Source organism: Capricornis sumatraensis, chromosome 14, assembly GCF_032405125.1.
Source record: "Capricornis sumatraensis isolate serow.1 chromosome 14, serow.2, whole genome shotgun sequence".
Lineage (NCBI taxonomy): Eukaryota > Metazoa > Chordata > Mammalia > Artiodactyla > Bovidae > Capricornis > Capricornis sumatraensis.
The window spans coordinates 38924830-38940804 of record NC_091082.1 but is presented as its reverse complement, the minus strand read 5'-3'; the positions used below and the strand labels follow the sequence as shown (position 1 = coordinate 38940804).

Below are 15975 nucleotides of genomic sequence, written 5' to 3'. Positions count from 1 at the left end.
AAGGCACCCCAGGAACCATAAAGCCCTGAGAAGTGAAAGAAACCAGCGTTGCTGTCCACCAGACGGAGGGCCCCGCACCGCGTCCATCAGCAGAGCTAATGCCACAGCCCCAGCGCACAAGCTGCGTCTGTGCTGCACTCCTCTCTGCCCCCCTTGCCCCGGGCCCTGCACTTGCCTTTGCCACCTCGAGCAGCACACTTTATTAGAATCACTGGCTCCATAGAGAGACAGCATCTCACTAATCCCTGCACAGACACAGCGCCTGACACATGGAAGGAACTTCACAGATGATGAATGAACACATCAGTGAACAAAGGTTTGGCTTTACACATCAAGCGAGCAGCAGATGCAGCACTCTTATAAAGCAGCTCTGATGAGCATGAGGGTCACATTTTCGAGTCTTTGCCCCTTACTCTAGCCTGTCCCCTCGACTCACCTGTAAGGTTCCATGGTCCGGATGCCGTAGAACAGCGCCTCCTCCAGCAGCCCGAGGTTGATGCAGGCGTCCATGGCGCAGTCGAGCACCTTTAGCTGGTAGATGTTGATATCAGGAAGCCGCTCAGCGTTACTGCTTATGATCGACTGGCACACGGCCAGAACCTGTTCCCACTCTGTTATTAACCTCAGTTAAGGATTCATTGTGTTCATCAAGAGAAAACAAAAGTGAAATGAGATTCTCTACAAGGCTGAAGAGCTCCCAGGCACAGGAGGGAAGGAAGTGCCCATTATTTTGCACAAATGAGCTGCCTGAAAACACACTTGAGAAACAAAACATGTAAGTGGCGTCTCAGAGAAGGAATTCTGTTTACATCAACAAGCCATCTTCCAACCAAGCCTGTGCTTTGGGGGCTTTGATTTCCAGAGAACCATTCTTTCCTCCTAGTCCTACTAGATGAATTCTCCTGAAACCTAGTCCTCAAATGAATGCAGCTACTTATTAAACTCCGCTAAAGACTAAGTTCACTTTATAATTATTTACTCTGTTAGCTGCTGTTTCAAAACTCATCTGAAATTAAAGATGCTTTAGAGAGATTCCTTTTTAAAAAAGGAGGAGCTCATTTTTACTTCTGTGTCATTTGAACCTTGGGCATATATGAAACCAAAAACACAACCCATAGGCACACACAAGGGAAAGCAACTGAAAGAAATCCATTCCGCTGGATCTCAAATTTTTTGAGTATAAAACAAAAGTGATCCAAGTCTATCCTTAAACAATGTGTGTGTGCTCAGCCAAATCTACTACTTCCAGCATTCAGACTCTCAGGGCACTGCTTTCCAACCACATTAGTAAACAGTTTAAATAAACCAATCAAGTCAACTATGTGAGCGGGAGCTCGTATCTTTCTTTTTTAACTTTTTATTTTATTTTGTATTGGGGAGGGGCTTCCCTGGTGGCTCAGATGGTAAAGCATCTGCCTGCAATGCAGGAGACCTGGGTTTGATGCCTGGGTCAGAAAGATACCCTGGAGAAGGGAATGGCAGCTCACTCCAGTAGTCTTGCCTGGAGAATTCCATGGACAGAGGAGCCTGGGGAGCTATAGTCCATGGGGTGGCAAAGAGTCGGACATGACTCAAAAACTATCACTAATATTACAGCCAATTAATGTTGTGGTAGTTTCAGGTGAACAGCAAAGGGACCCAGCATTACATATACATGTATCCATTCTCCCCTAAAGTCCCAAGAGCTCATATGTTTATTAATCCTCACAAGAAGTATATAATCCTCAGAAGGCAGAATACCTGGCACTACAGGCCTGACTTCCTGGGTAGAGCTTCAAGCACCAAAATTCACGGCTAACGAGCCTTTCTGTACATGACGCTCTATCATTTTAGGCCGAGTCCTGTCTCTGAGGAGTTAACTGTGGTCTTAAGAGGTACATTTACTGAAGAAAAGTGACTTGGTGGCTTTCTGTTTTACTCATCTGACGTGTGTGCTTAAAGTTTACTGCACGTATTCCCTAGAGGCTGGGGGAGGCGGTGTCTTAGGCAATGCACTGGTTTTGTAACAAACTCCAGGCTAACCCCTGTGGCTTTTCATCCTAGGATTAGATATGTGATGGATTATCAGGAGGAATGACTGTCTCTTACACAATAACCCAGACATTTCTGTGGCAAGACTCTGACCCTATTTTAACATCAAGTTGTGTGACTTCCATTATTATTTGCCTATTCATTTGTATACGCTCCAACTCATTTTAAAGAGGTTTGGGGTGACAAGCCTTGGAAGTAAAAGCCAGATGCAGCCGCTGATAGGAATACATCTGCTTTATGCCCCAGCAAGCTGGCAGGAACCACATGACGACTTCCCTTCGCAACACTGGCAAGTCTCCTGGCAAACAAGGTAAACCTCTCCTGTAAAAACACCTCAGTGAGCAAAAAAATGGAATAATTTTAACTAAGCAGCTTTTCTCCCAAGCTAATGCTGACATGTATAATGTTTGCTCAAAAATGTAGTCCCTGGCATTTGCTGGGTGTTTACCACAAGCCCCTCTGTTCCAGTGAGGAGAGCAGGGCAGACAGCCTACCTGAAGAGAAAAGAGTGCTGATGCCAGGACAGGCACCTTTCTGCAGAGTTTACCATGACTGTAAGAGAATTGAGGGGGGGAGAGAAAGGGGAACACACTGAATCCCCCTGGGAGTTAACTTCTTGAGACTCAAAGACTGACAACCCTGGCTCCTAGAATCGTCCACTGCTTACAATCCTCCCATGGTCCCCGAGCCTATACGTAACACCTAGTCTGGTGCACGACACTGAAGCAGGGCTCGGCCACGCTCCCGTCTCTCACACTGAGCAACTCTAACTGGGCTGCAGGTGGCTGTGCCTTCCGCGCAGGCACAGGCTTCTCCCTCAGGGTCTCCCCTTTTCCACTGCCTGCCTGGTGAGCTCCTCCTAACCCTCCCGGGCAGTCGCCTCCTCTGTGAAACCTTTAACCTCCCAAAGTTGACTGCTGTGCTTTCAATGTCCCTCAGATATTAATCTATGTATTTACTACCCAGCTACTCATGAGGGCGGGGAGTACCGGCTTGTGTCTTCTTAATCCTGCCTGGATCATAAGGTGGGTTATAACCAGTAAGGCGCCTGGCACAGTGTTCATCGTCAGTAAAGCTCATCCCATTGAGACTGAACTGATCATCCTTGGGCCCTAATTTCTCTGCAGGGCACTACATGGAACAAGTCTTTTCTGCAGTGTAACAACAGCTCTCCGGGCCTGAGAACAGCCATCTTGCTCTCAGATTCAACTGCTTGCCAATTGTCTCCCATCCTGTCCGCAGAGTTTCAAATACCACTTGATCCTGGTTCCATTCCTCAAAACTCATTTTCTTCTCTACCCCTTTGAATGTGTCCTACCCCAAACTGAAGAGAAAATTTTAGAAATGAGCGGACTAATACTATTAACCTTTCTCATTTTCTATTCTCTAGTTCTACTAATGAAGTCCAAGATCACAGGAGTGTTTTGTTTTTTTTCTGGGGGGGCAGGGTGGATTATATCATACTCTTAAGTTTTATTGAATTTTGATGTTTACTAAAAATCTTAAAATTCTTTCACAGATTCTGCCATCAAACTTTATATATATTTATACACTTGAACTTTTTGGCCCAAATAGAAGATGTGAGATACCCTCTTACTGAATTTCATCTTCATCTCAGGCATCATTGCATCATTCAAACCTTCAAAGATCTTTTGAGCTCTTGATTTTGTCATGCCAGCTCTGCCATCCTTCCAGTCCAAATACTTTTGAGAATCTGATGAACCTGTGCCCTGCATCCTCAGACAAGGTGCTGAAGCAAAGGTGGAAGAGGACTGGTTTGGGCACAGGGCACCCCACAGTGACAGCGATCCACTAAGCATCAGTTCTGCAGTTTGGCTCTTCAACCATTTAATGAGACGTCTGGTCACGCTAGCATCTAGCATAAATCTCTTGGTTACTTTTTTAAAATCAAATCTTTCTGAAGTCCACATACAAACTTTACCAAAGAAAGCCATGACTCTGCGAACTCACCCGCTCTTAAGGAACCCCTGCAGCATCCTGGTGATCACAGCTTCCTTTCCATTCCTTTCCTTCCTTTCCATTCCACAGCTCGAGATTCTTTACCAATTCTGCTAACAACAATCAAAACCCCACTGGACTATAGATTTTACAAATTACTTATTTCACCTTTAAAAAATAGGAACATTTGTCTAACTGCCTCTCCTACTCTTTTACAACTCTTTAAAGAACACTGTATTTTGGAAACCTCATTTATAGATTTTCTTAGTGCCTGGGATATAATTTATCTGACGCTGTTTTGCAATCTTTTTTAAAAATCTACCTTAGTCTCTTTCTCCTTACCTTTCAGTTTCCTTTTGTCACATTTTTGCTCAAGCTAATTCCACTCCTGGAAGTGGCTCTCTCTCAGCCTCTGCCTGTATAAACCTTGTCCCTGATTTGGGCTACTTTTCACACAGTATAACATCGGTGGAGCTTTCCCAGAGGACCTCCATCATAAATGGTCTCTCCTTACTCTAAACTGTGACCAAGAAAACGTACTGCGTAGCACCGCTGACTACCACTGTAGTCATGACTACAGTCATTAAATTATAAGGATTTTAAGTTATACATTATAGAGATGTAGGTCATGGGAGGAAGGGAATCCAGAAATTTGTTACCTTGTACATATGTAAAGAGAGTACTCCATACTATCCTACTAATCCTAGCTATAAATTTTGATTATCAACTAATGATGGTGAGGAATTCACATTGACCTTACCACAATCTTCCCTCACCATTACTGAAATTGTTGGCTGGGGACAGGGATGCAGCCTGCGCCTGTGGAACAGAATGAAGCTCTCTGGCTCATGGAGAGGTCAAAGCCTGGACTTGGATTCATTAATACCAGGCTCCAACCAGTAAGGAAGCTATCCTATAAACAACTCAGTCCATAGGTAAAAGGATACTCCAATGTGCCTTCAGTTCTTCAATTTTTTTCAGGGATTCTTGGACTTCCTTCCATACCTGTTCATCACCAGTCAGCATATCAGCATCCTGTTCAGGCCACATTAAAGAACAGAGGAAGACAAATTCCTCAATTAAAAAAATGGGCAAGAATAGACATTTCTCCAAAGAAGGTATTCAAATGACCAATGAGCACATGAAAAGATGCTCAACATTATTAGCCAACGGGGAAATGCAAATCAAAGGAGATATCACTTTGCACCTACTAGAATGGTTATAATAAAAAAGATAATAAAATGTTGGTAAGGTTGTGGAGAAATTGATATCCTCGTACATTACTAGTAGGAAAGTAAAATAGTGTAGCCACTTTGGAAAACAGTTTGGCAGTTACTCTAAAAGTTAAACAGAGTTATTATATAACAATTCCACTCCTTCCATATATGTCCAAGAGAAATGAAAATATATGTTCATACAAAAACTTATGCATAAATGTTCACAGTTACATCACTCATAGTAACAAACAAAGTGGAAACAATCCAAATACCATCAACTAATGAATGGGTAAATAAAATGTGGCATAGTTACACAATGCAATTCTAGTTGACAAAAAGAACTGAAGTACTACAACATGTACAGCACAGATAAACAGGAACAACATCATGCTAAGTGAAAGAATTCACTAACAACCACATATTATATGATTTCACCAATATGAAATGCTCAGAATAGATAAATCCATACAGACAGTTAAGCAGATTAGCAAATGGCTGGGGCAGGAGGGTGGTAAGTACACAGAATTGAGGAGGGACTGCTAATGATTTTTTAGGGGTGATGAAAATGTTTAAAAGCAATCCTGGTGATAGTTGTAATCACTTTCTGATGTGATGAAAAGCTATAAATTGCTACACAAAAAGCTATCAAATTGTACACTGTAACTGAATTGTATCCTATGTGAATTATGCCTCAGTAAATATATTCATATATGTATGTATGAATATATTCAGGCTTGCTTGGTGGCGCTAGTGGTAAAGAACTTGTGTGCCAATGCAGGAGATAAAAGAGACTCGGGTTCAATCCCTGGGTTGGGAAGATCCCCTGGAGGAGGTCATGGCAACCCACTCCAGCATTCTTGCCTGGAGAATCCCTTGGACAGAGGAGCCTGGTTGGCTACAGTTCATAAGATCATAAAGAGTCAGACATGACTGAAGCACCTTAGTGCACAAGCATGTATGTATTTATCAGGAAAGAGAACAGAGGCAAGAGCAAAAATCATTTGTCAGGAGACCCATGAATAACACTTGAATCAAATATTGAGTCATCAATCAAAATGAGGATAGGTAAAAGATGAGTACAATTATACCCATGTGAACCAATTTGATTACTATGAAAACTAAAAAATAATAATAATAATTTAAAAAGTAATTCAGAGCTTCACAGGTGTCTCAGTGGTAAAGAATCCACCTGCAATGCAGGAGATGTGGGTTCAATCCCTGATCAGGGAAGATCCCACACGCCTTGGAACAACTGAACCATTGTGCCTGTGCTATAGGGCCTGGGAGCTGCAACTACTAAAGCCCGAGGGCCCTAGGGCCCGTGCTCCACCACAGGACAAGCCACTGCGATGAGACGCCTGAGTACCACAACTAAAGGGTAGCTCCCACATGCTGCACACAGCTGGGGAAAACTTTGTGAAGCAACGAAGCCCTGGCCCAGCCAAAAATAAACTAAAATATTTTTTAAAAGGCAATCCAAAATGAAAGTGGGAGTTACCATTTATTCATTGTCCATCCTCCCACTGGGTCCTCTATTTTTCCTATACGTCTACATTTTAAGAACTCATAGCCACATGTGGCTGTGGCTCCCACACTGGGCAGTACAGACATATTAGAACAATTTTGTCATCACAGAAAGTTCTACTGGATGGTGCTGCTTTAAAGAGGTTAATCAAAGGGTAAGAAATTCTGGGGCACTTCCTTGGAGGTCCAGTGGGTAAGACTCTGTGCTCCCAATGCAAGAGGCCTGGGTTTGATCCCTGGATCAGAAACTAGATTCCACATGCCAAGACTAAAGATCCTACAATGAAGATCAAAGATCCCATGTGCTACAATGAAGACCGGGCGCAGCCAAACAAGTTAATTAGAAAGGTAAGAAATTCTCAGACTCTACTCAAAACCAGGTATTCCATATCCACTAGATTCTCAGTGGGGGTCAAGGAGAAGAGCAATTCTAGGAAGTTATATCAAATCACAGCCACTGTGGGGTGATGGTTAAACTGAAGGAGGGCAGACTTTTTCGAACTCTATATATCTCCCTAGAGATTCTTACGTACCTTCTAGGGAAGGTTTACATCAACAGAATGACCCCTGTGAGAATCACTCCCTGAGTAAATAAGCCTGTGTTACTGGTGGGAAGATACAAGTCACTCGGGTGTGCCAGGGCAGGGGGGGAAAAAAAAAGAGGGCTACCAAGTGCCACAGAAAAGAGATCTCAAGTACAGAGAGAAGCAGAGGGGGTATGTATGAGGAAATTGTGTGTGTGTGTGTGTGTGTGTGTGTGTGTGTGAGAGAGAGAGAGAGAGAGAGAGAGAGTGTCTGTGTAACAGGGCTTTATGAGTCTCTCCATATATGTGCTGTACACATGTGTAATATGACAGGATGGTTTTTAAAAAGACACCATAAATGGACTCTGCTTCGTTTATGAAATTCTAAATAAGAACCTAGCTTTCTGCATGTATAAGAGGGAAATAAAAAATCAATTGCTTTAAAAGAGGTAAACATTAATTTCCCACCAAATACCTGCTCTAAGTCCGTTTTCATCTCCTGAAGCCTCAGTTCCAACACGTGACTCCAGAGCCTTGAGTAACTTTCCCAGTGCCTCCCAGATAAAGCCCACATATTAAATCTTGACAACCATGGCCATTCTTGATTAAATTTTTGTTTTATATTTCACTACTGGCAGCTGAAACCTTAGGCTCTAGGCAAAATGTCTCACTTGTTAGTCTTTATGGTAGGAAGAAAAATGGATCCCCAAAAAAGTCCACATCCTGATCCCCAAAACCTGTGAATATGTTAGCTTACATGGCAAACAGGAATTAAGTTGCAGGTGGGACTAAGATTGTTGGTCAGCTGACTTTAAAGAAATCATCCTGGACCACCCAGGTGGACCCAGTGGAATCACAAGGGTCCTTAAAAGTGGAAAGAGGCAGAAGAGAAGGTCAGAGCAATGTGATGTGAGGAGGACTCAACCTGCTTTTGCTGGCCTGGAAGATGGAGGAAGGGACCCTCAGGTCAAGGAGTACAGGCAGCTTCCAGAAGCTGGTGGTCAGGGAAATGGATTCTAGCCTGGAGCCTCTAGAAAGAGGGTAGCCTTGCCGAGACCTTGATTTTAGCCAAATGAGGCTCCTGTCAGGCTTCTGATCCACAGACTATAGATAAGAAGTTTGTGCTAAGTCACTAATTTTATGATAATTTGTTATAGCAGCCACAGGAAATGAATACAGTCCATGACATACTTCTGCTTTTGTGACCACTGGACTTTGGCACATACCTTCCCAGTGCATGTGAGTGTCCTAAGTTGCATCAGTAGTGTTGGATTCTTTGCAAATCTGTGGACTGCAGCCCACCAGGCTCCTCTGTCCATGGGATTTTCCATGCAAGAATACTGGAGTAGATTGTTATGCCCTCCTCCAGGGGATCTTCCTGAACCAGGGGTCGAACTCACATCTCTTGCACCACCGACATTGGCAGGCGGGTTCCTTAACATTAGTGCCACCTGGGAAGCCCACCCTCCCAGTATCTGAAGGTAATTAATTTGATCACTCATCTATTCAATTAGTATCTACTGAGTGCTGTAGGCATTGCTCTAGGATAGAGAAGTAAATCTGATTTCAGTGTTGACCATCTGGTGATGTCCATGTGTAGAGTCTTCTCTTGTGTTGTTGGAAGAGGGTGTTTGCTATGACCAGTGCATTCTCTTGGCAAAACTCTATTAGCCTTTTGCCCTGCTTCATTCTGTATTCCAAGGCCAAATTTGCCTGTTACTCCAGGTGTTTCTTGACTTCCTACTTTTGCATTCCAGTCCCCTATAATGAAATGGACATCTTTTCTGGGTGTTAGTTCTAAAAGGTCTTATAGGTCTTCATTGAACTATTCAACTTCAGCTTCTTCAGCATTACTGGTCAGGGCATAGACTTGGATTACTGTGATATTGAATGGTTTGCCTTGGAAATGAACAGAGATCATTCTGTCATTTTTGAGATTGCATCCAAGTACTGCATTTTGAACTCTTCTTGACTATGATGGCTACTCCATCACAGACATCACCACATGGACATCGCCAGATGGTCAACACCAAAATCAGACTGATTATATCTTTTGCAGCCAAAGATGGAGAAGCTTTATATAGTCAGCAAAAACAAGACCAGGAGCTGACTGTGGCTCAGATCATGAACTCCTTATTGCCAAATTCAGACTTAAATTGAATAAAGTGGGGAAAACCACTAGACCATTCAGGTATGACCTAAATTAAATCCCTTATGATTATACAGTGGAAGTGAGAAATAGATTTAAGGGACTAGATCTGACACAGTGCCTGATGAACTATGGACGGAGGTTCGTGACACTGTACAGGAGACATGAATCAAGACCATCCCCAAGAAAAAGAAATGCAAAAAAGCAAAATGGCTGTCTGAGGAGGCCTTACAAAGAGCTGTGAGAAGAAGGGAAGCAAAAACCAAAGGAGAAAAGGAAAGATATACCCATTTGAATGCAGAGTTCCAAAGAATAGCAAGGAGAGATAAGAAAACCTTGCTCAGTGATCAATGCAAAGAAATAGAGGAAAACAATAGAATGGGAAAGACTAGAGATCTCTTCAAGAAAATTAGAGATACCAAGGGAACATTTCATGCAAAGATGGGCTCGATAAAGGACAGAAATGGTATGGACCTAACAGAAGCAAAAGATATGAAGAAGAGGTGGCAATAATACACAGAAGAACTGTACAAAAAAGATCTTCAGGACCCAGATAATCATGATGGTGTGATCACTCACCTAGAGCCAGATATCCTGGAGTGTGAAGTCAAGTGGGCCTTAGGAAGCATCACTACAAACAAAGCTAGTGAAGGTGATGGAATTCCAGTTGAGATATTTCAAATCCTGAAAGATGATGCTGTCAAAGTGCTGCACTCAATATGCCAGCAAATTTGGAAAACTCAGCAGTGGTCACAGGACTGCAAAAGGTCAGTTTTCATTCCAATCCCAAAGAAAGGAAATGCCAAAGAATGCTTAAACTACAGCATAATTGCACTCACTTCACACGCTAGTAAAGTAATGCTCAAAATTCTCCAAGCCAGGCTTCAGCAATATGTGAACCATGAACTTCCAGATGTTCAAGCTGGTTTTAGAAAAGGCAGAGGAACCAGAGATCAAATTGCCAACATCTGCTGGATCATCAAAAAAGCAAGAGAGTTACAGAAAAAAACATCTATTTCTGCTTTATTGACTATGCTAAAGCCTTTGACTGTGTGGATCACAATAAACTGTGGAAAATTCTGACAGAGATGGGAATACCAGACCACCTGACCTGCCTCTTGAGATACCTGTATGCTGGTCAGGAAGCAACAGTTAGAACTGGCCATGGAACAACAGACTGGTTCCAAATAGGAAAAGGAGTGCGTCAAGGCTGTATATTGTGACCCTGCTTATTTAACTTATATGCAGAGTACATCATGAGAAATGCTGGGATGGAAGAAGCACAAGCTGGAATCAGGATTGCTGGGAAAAATATCAATAACCTCAGACATGCAGATGATACCACCCTAATGGCAGAAAGTGAAGAGGAACTAAAGAGCCTCTTGATGAACGTGAAAGAGGAGAGTGAAAAAGTTGGCTTAAAGCTCAATATTCAGAAAACTAAGATAATGGCATCTGGCCCCATCACTTCATGGGAAATAAATGGGGAAACAGTGGAAACAGTGGCTGACTTTATTTTTCTGGGCTCCAAAATCACTGCAGATGGTGACTGCAGCCATGAAATTAAAAGATGCTTACTCCTTGGAAAGGAAAGTTATCACCAACCTAGACAGCATATTAAAAAGTAGAGACATTACTTTGTCAACAAAGGCCCATTTTTCCAGTAGTCATGTATGGATGTGAGAGTTGGACTATAAAGAAAGCTGAACACCGAAGAATTGATGCTTTTGAACTGTGGTGTTGGAGAAGACTCTTGAGAGTCCCTTGGACTGCAAGGAGATTAAACCAGTCCATTCTGAAGGAGGTCAGTTCTGGGTGTTCATTAGAAAGACTGATGTTGAAGCTGAAACTCCAATACTTTGGCCACCTGCAGCGAAAAGCTGACTCATTTGAAAAGACCCTGATGCTGGGAAAGATTGAGGGTGGGAGAAGGGGACACCAGAGGATGAGATGGTTGGATGGCATACCGCCTCAATGGAGATGAGTTTGGGTGAACTTCGGGAGTTGGTAATGGACAGGGAGGCCTGGCGTGCTGCGGTTCATGGGGTCGCAAAGAGTCAGACACGACTGAGCAACAGAACTGACTTAGAAAAGTAAAAGACATCAGACAATGACAGTGTTCACAGTGAGGAGGGAGGAGGGGCTCTGTGTATGACAGAATACTCACACACACACGTAAAAATATATTTGTCAGAGAGAGAAACAAACGGGAAAGAGGGAAGGGGAACACTGGTCCCAGGGCGTTTAGGGTGATCAGGAAAGGCATTGCTGAGAAGATGACTCATGAGTGAAGGAGGTGAGGAGCAGAGACAAGAATTCTAGGGACAGTGAACAGTAAGTCCCACAGTACAGAAGCAGGTGCAGGCCTGAATGTTCCAGGAGCGACAAGGAGGCCAGACCTGGGCCATCATTTGTGTGCATGTGACATCATCCTCATTCAAAGATAAGTGAAAGTGTTAGTTGCTCAGGTGAGTTGGACTCTTTGTGACCCCATGGACTATAGCCCGCCAGGCTCCTGTGTCCATGGGATTTCCCAGGCAAGAATACTGGAGTGGGTTGCCATTTCCTTCTCCAGAGGATCTCCCTGACCCAGGAATTGAACCTGGGTTTCCCCATATTGCAGGCAGGTTCTTTACCTCTTTGATTCTGCCACTTCCAAATACCAGGCACAGAACCCTGTATGGAACAAAAGCTCACTTAAACATCTGCAGAATGGCTCTGGAAGGAGAAAATGAACATTTACATGATAACAATCGGAATGGCTCTTACATGTCTCTTTATTCCTCTCACCATCCTCATAGAGCATCAATACCTATAATTTACAAAGGTGGCACAAGATAGTCCTAAAGCTTAAGTAACCACTACAAATGTCCCTTCTACATCGAATTGCCAGAGGTAAGATTCAAATCCAAGTCTGTCTGGCTCCAGAGCCCATGCTCTTTCCACCATCTTCATGTTTAATTTGAATTTGCTTTTTTTCCTAGGCTTGCTTAAAAGGTAAAACTCATGTCTGTGAGACAGTAAGTTGAACATATATTCAACTCAATCAATTTAATTTAATTGATCATAGACCAAGTCCTCTGATCTTCCTAGTCTTAGCACTTGGAAAAGGCCATGGACTCCTCCAGCGTGGAACCCACAATGGAACCTGTATTCTTTCACCAAGCAGAGTGAGACCATGGCCCAGGGCAGAACAATTTCATACGGGAATTATATTCACAACTAAATCCCCACCATTATCTGAGTAACTATTCTTTGGGTCGAGCCTTAGGCTTTATTTGCTTAATAGAAGAGCAGGCAAGCTTGGAAATTGTTTCCAAACATTCAGAAACAATAGCCCTAGGGAACACCATATATTGGAGCTAGACATTCACTAACAGCCAACCATCCACACCTGGAGGGTTTCACCAAGGTGACAGTCTCCACTTCCAGGATCCCAACACACCTCCCCTCACTGCCATGCCCTGACCCTCCCAATTCCATTCTCCCATAACTGTCCCTAAAATGGGGCCAGTCAGGAGGGGACCATTCAAAGGGGAGTGTGTGTGTGTATGTGTGTAACGTACATACACAAACAGAGAGACTACTTAGGGAAGCAGAACTTAAATCTTCTCTTTTTTCAATTTGCAAATAGAGGAGTAAATTAGTGTGCTCTTTTCACAGCCCCTGAGGTATGAAATTAGTAAATTTATTTCATTATTTCTTATCCAAACGTATCAAAGATGTTTGCTATCATTTAGGAAAAAAATTTTTTTAATTCCTTTTCGAATTTCAGCTTTACCTTGTAAAAGGGGCTTGAATGAATGAGTCCTGATATTTGTTTTCAGTGGTGGGAGAATATTTTATTTATAAAATATATATTATACATTATATATGTATGTATTTGTGTGTGTGTGTGTTTTGTAATCAAATGTAGTATTGCTAAGTTTTCTACAAATGATAAACATAACTCGGACTATAAGCAGAAGGACTCCAAAGAAGGTTCTCTCTGCTGGGAAATTATGAAAAGAATTGAGGACGTGTTGGTTCCAGCCCCAACAGCGCCTCTGTCCTGACCCCTGTGTGTCCCTGTGACATCCTCCTTTGTCTGCCCCCAGCTTCCTCACTGGCAAAACAAGAAGCTGGTCTCATGACCACCTGACCACTTTAGAGCCTAGAGCAGTGCAGAGCTAGTTCGGCTCTTCTTCTGGTAACCACTCCCCCGCACAGCTCCAGAAGAGTCTTTAAAAAGTGACTCCATTTTAAACAATAAAAACATGGAAACAGTTCATCCAAGGCAGGACTGTGCCAGCTCTTCTCAGAATCTCAGTAGGAATGAATCTCCTGAATTTCTCCCTTCAACTACTCAAGCTCCTCTATCTGCCCCCGCCCTCTCAGTGGCCAGGTACAAACTCCCCAACAATCTGAATTATCGCTCTTGATATTTGACTCTTTCTCGTTCATTCCCATTCTTTTCTCTCCCAGCCCCAACTCAAATCTGACCCATCCCCTGGCTCCATCTTACTGCCAATACACCTACTCTTCCAAGGAATCTTTGCCCTTTGGATTCTGCCAGGACTAGGATTGGAGTTTTCTGCTCTTTCCTTGCCACTTCCCAGTTGGCGCTAGTGGTAAAGAAGCCACCTGCCAATGCAGGAGACATCAGAGATGTGGGTTTGATCCGAGTCAGGAAGATCCCTGGAGAAGGAAATGGCAACCCACGCCAGTACGCTTGCCTGGAGAATCCCACGGCGGACTATAGTCCATGGGGTTGCAGAGAGTCTTAGATTGCCATTTCCATTCATTTCTCCAGCTTTCTTCCCATTTGTCTTTTAGGAGACAGTCTCAGATGTTCTCAGTTAGGAAATCTTGTCTATCCACCCTCTGAGGCAACCCAGCCCTCCTGAAGCATCACAGCCGCTCTGCAAACCCCTCTTTAAAAAAAAAAAAAGTTAAGAAAAACCTAATTCTAGTTGTTTATGTATGTACTTATTTTTGGCTGTGCTGGGTCTTTATTGCTGTGCCGGCTTTCTCTAGTTGCGGCAAGCAGAGGTTATTCTCTCATGGTGCGCAGGCTTCGCATTGCAGTGACCTCTCTTGTGGAGTCAGGGCTCCAGGGCGTGTAGGCTCAGTAGTTGTGGCCCCCTGGGGTTAGTTGCCCTGTGGCATTTGAGATCTTCCTGGCTCATAGATCAAACTTATGCCTCCTGCACTGGCAGGCAGATTCTTTACCACTGAGCCACCAGGGAAATCTTGCAATCCTCTCTCTTAGCGCCAAGGTGTCATTAATGATCTAATGTTTCTTCAACTAGCTCAGAACTTCTTGAGGGACCTTGACCTAATCATATCTATTTCCCGGGCCATCATGGTGAGCGATTCAGTAAATGTCTGGTGACAGAGTAGATGAATGCAGAGAGAGGGAACATCTACAATCCACAGGTAACAGTATTATAAGAGTAAAACAACTTGGACTTCCTCGGTGTCCAGTAGTTGCGAATCAACATGGGTTTGATCCCCAGTCTGAGAAGATCCCTCATGCTGTGGGGCAACTAAGCACTTGCGTCACAACTACTGGGCCTGTGCTCCACAACGAGAGAAGCCACGGCAATGAGAAGCCTGCGCGCCCCAACTAGAGAGTTGCCCCTGCTCTCCACAGCTAGAGGAAGCCCGAGAACAGCAGCAAAGACCCAGCACAGCCAAAAATAAAATACATTATTTAAACTGCAAAAAAAGAACAAAATACCTTAATTCTGCAACAACAAGGGCAACCTCAACCAAGGAAACAGAAGATTATTCTCTTTACTCCATATTTCTATCTTGACTTATTTCTAATACTACTATGCCAATAGTTATGTTGGAAAATGGCATGTTCTTACTAAAACTGTTGGTATTTACCAAATGACTAGATATGCGTCTAGAACCTAAAGGTGACCTCTACCCCAGCATACGGAATTCCACCCAGGCTCCCGAGCTGTGTTCCCAGACAGCAGCATCAAGACTGTTTGCAAGTCAGCTCTGTTGACTCCCCTGGTTTCTACCTCCAACATCACCCTGAGCCTCCTGCCATTCAGTTGGCAGACAGGCCCCTGCCCTCAACTACCCTTGGATGGATCAGCAAGGCCATCCAATTTCCCCCATGCAAAGCTGCTCAACAAATAAACGTTTTTCCCTTAAGAGTAAAAAATAGGTTCCAGATGATATGAGACAATCCACTACATCAAAGGCTGTCAGTCCGCACAGTTACATTCAGTTGGCCAAATGCATCCCTGCCAGCTGCCAGTGGTCCCTGATAGAACTGGAAATCTGAGTCTCTATTAATAGAGTAAGGCTGGAATCCAGCAGGACTGGTTGAGCACATCCTTGGGGAAGTGGCCAGTGGCTCTATCAGGTTCAAACATCAGAGGCAGCCATCCAGACCTACTCTGCATCTGGAACACTTACACAGATGTGTTCACTTGGCTCACAAGCATTTGATGTTGAAACTCTTGCACTGGGTTAATTTCAGATGGTTCACATTAAGAGGAAAAGGAGAAAGGCAATCTGCTTCTCTGTACTTCCTGTTATCCAATCCTCATGCAAACTCTAATTAGAT

General features: G+C 43.5%; 1 protein-coding gene across 3 annotated transcripts in view; it reads right to left on the bottom strand.

Moving 5' to 3' along the window:
- The window catches only part of SMYD3 (SET and MYND domain containing 3), a 732202-nt gene that overhangs the window by 105567 nt on the left and 610660 nt on the right, over window positions 1-15975 (bottom strand). For all 3 annotated transcript variants that reach the window (XM_068986141.1, XM_068986142.1, XM_068986143.1), the window contains 2 exons: window positions 4938-5025; window positions 437-611 (listed from right to left, as the gene is read on the bottom strand). In XM_068986141.1, the coding sequence (XP_068842242.1) occupies window positions 437-611; window positions 4938-5025 (263 nt within the window). The remainder of the gene's footprint in view (window positions 1-436; window positions 612-4937; window positions 5026-15975) is intronic.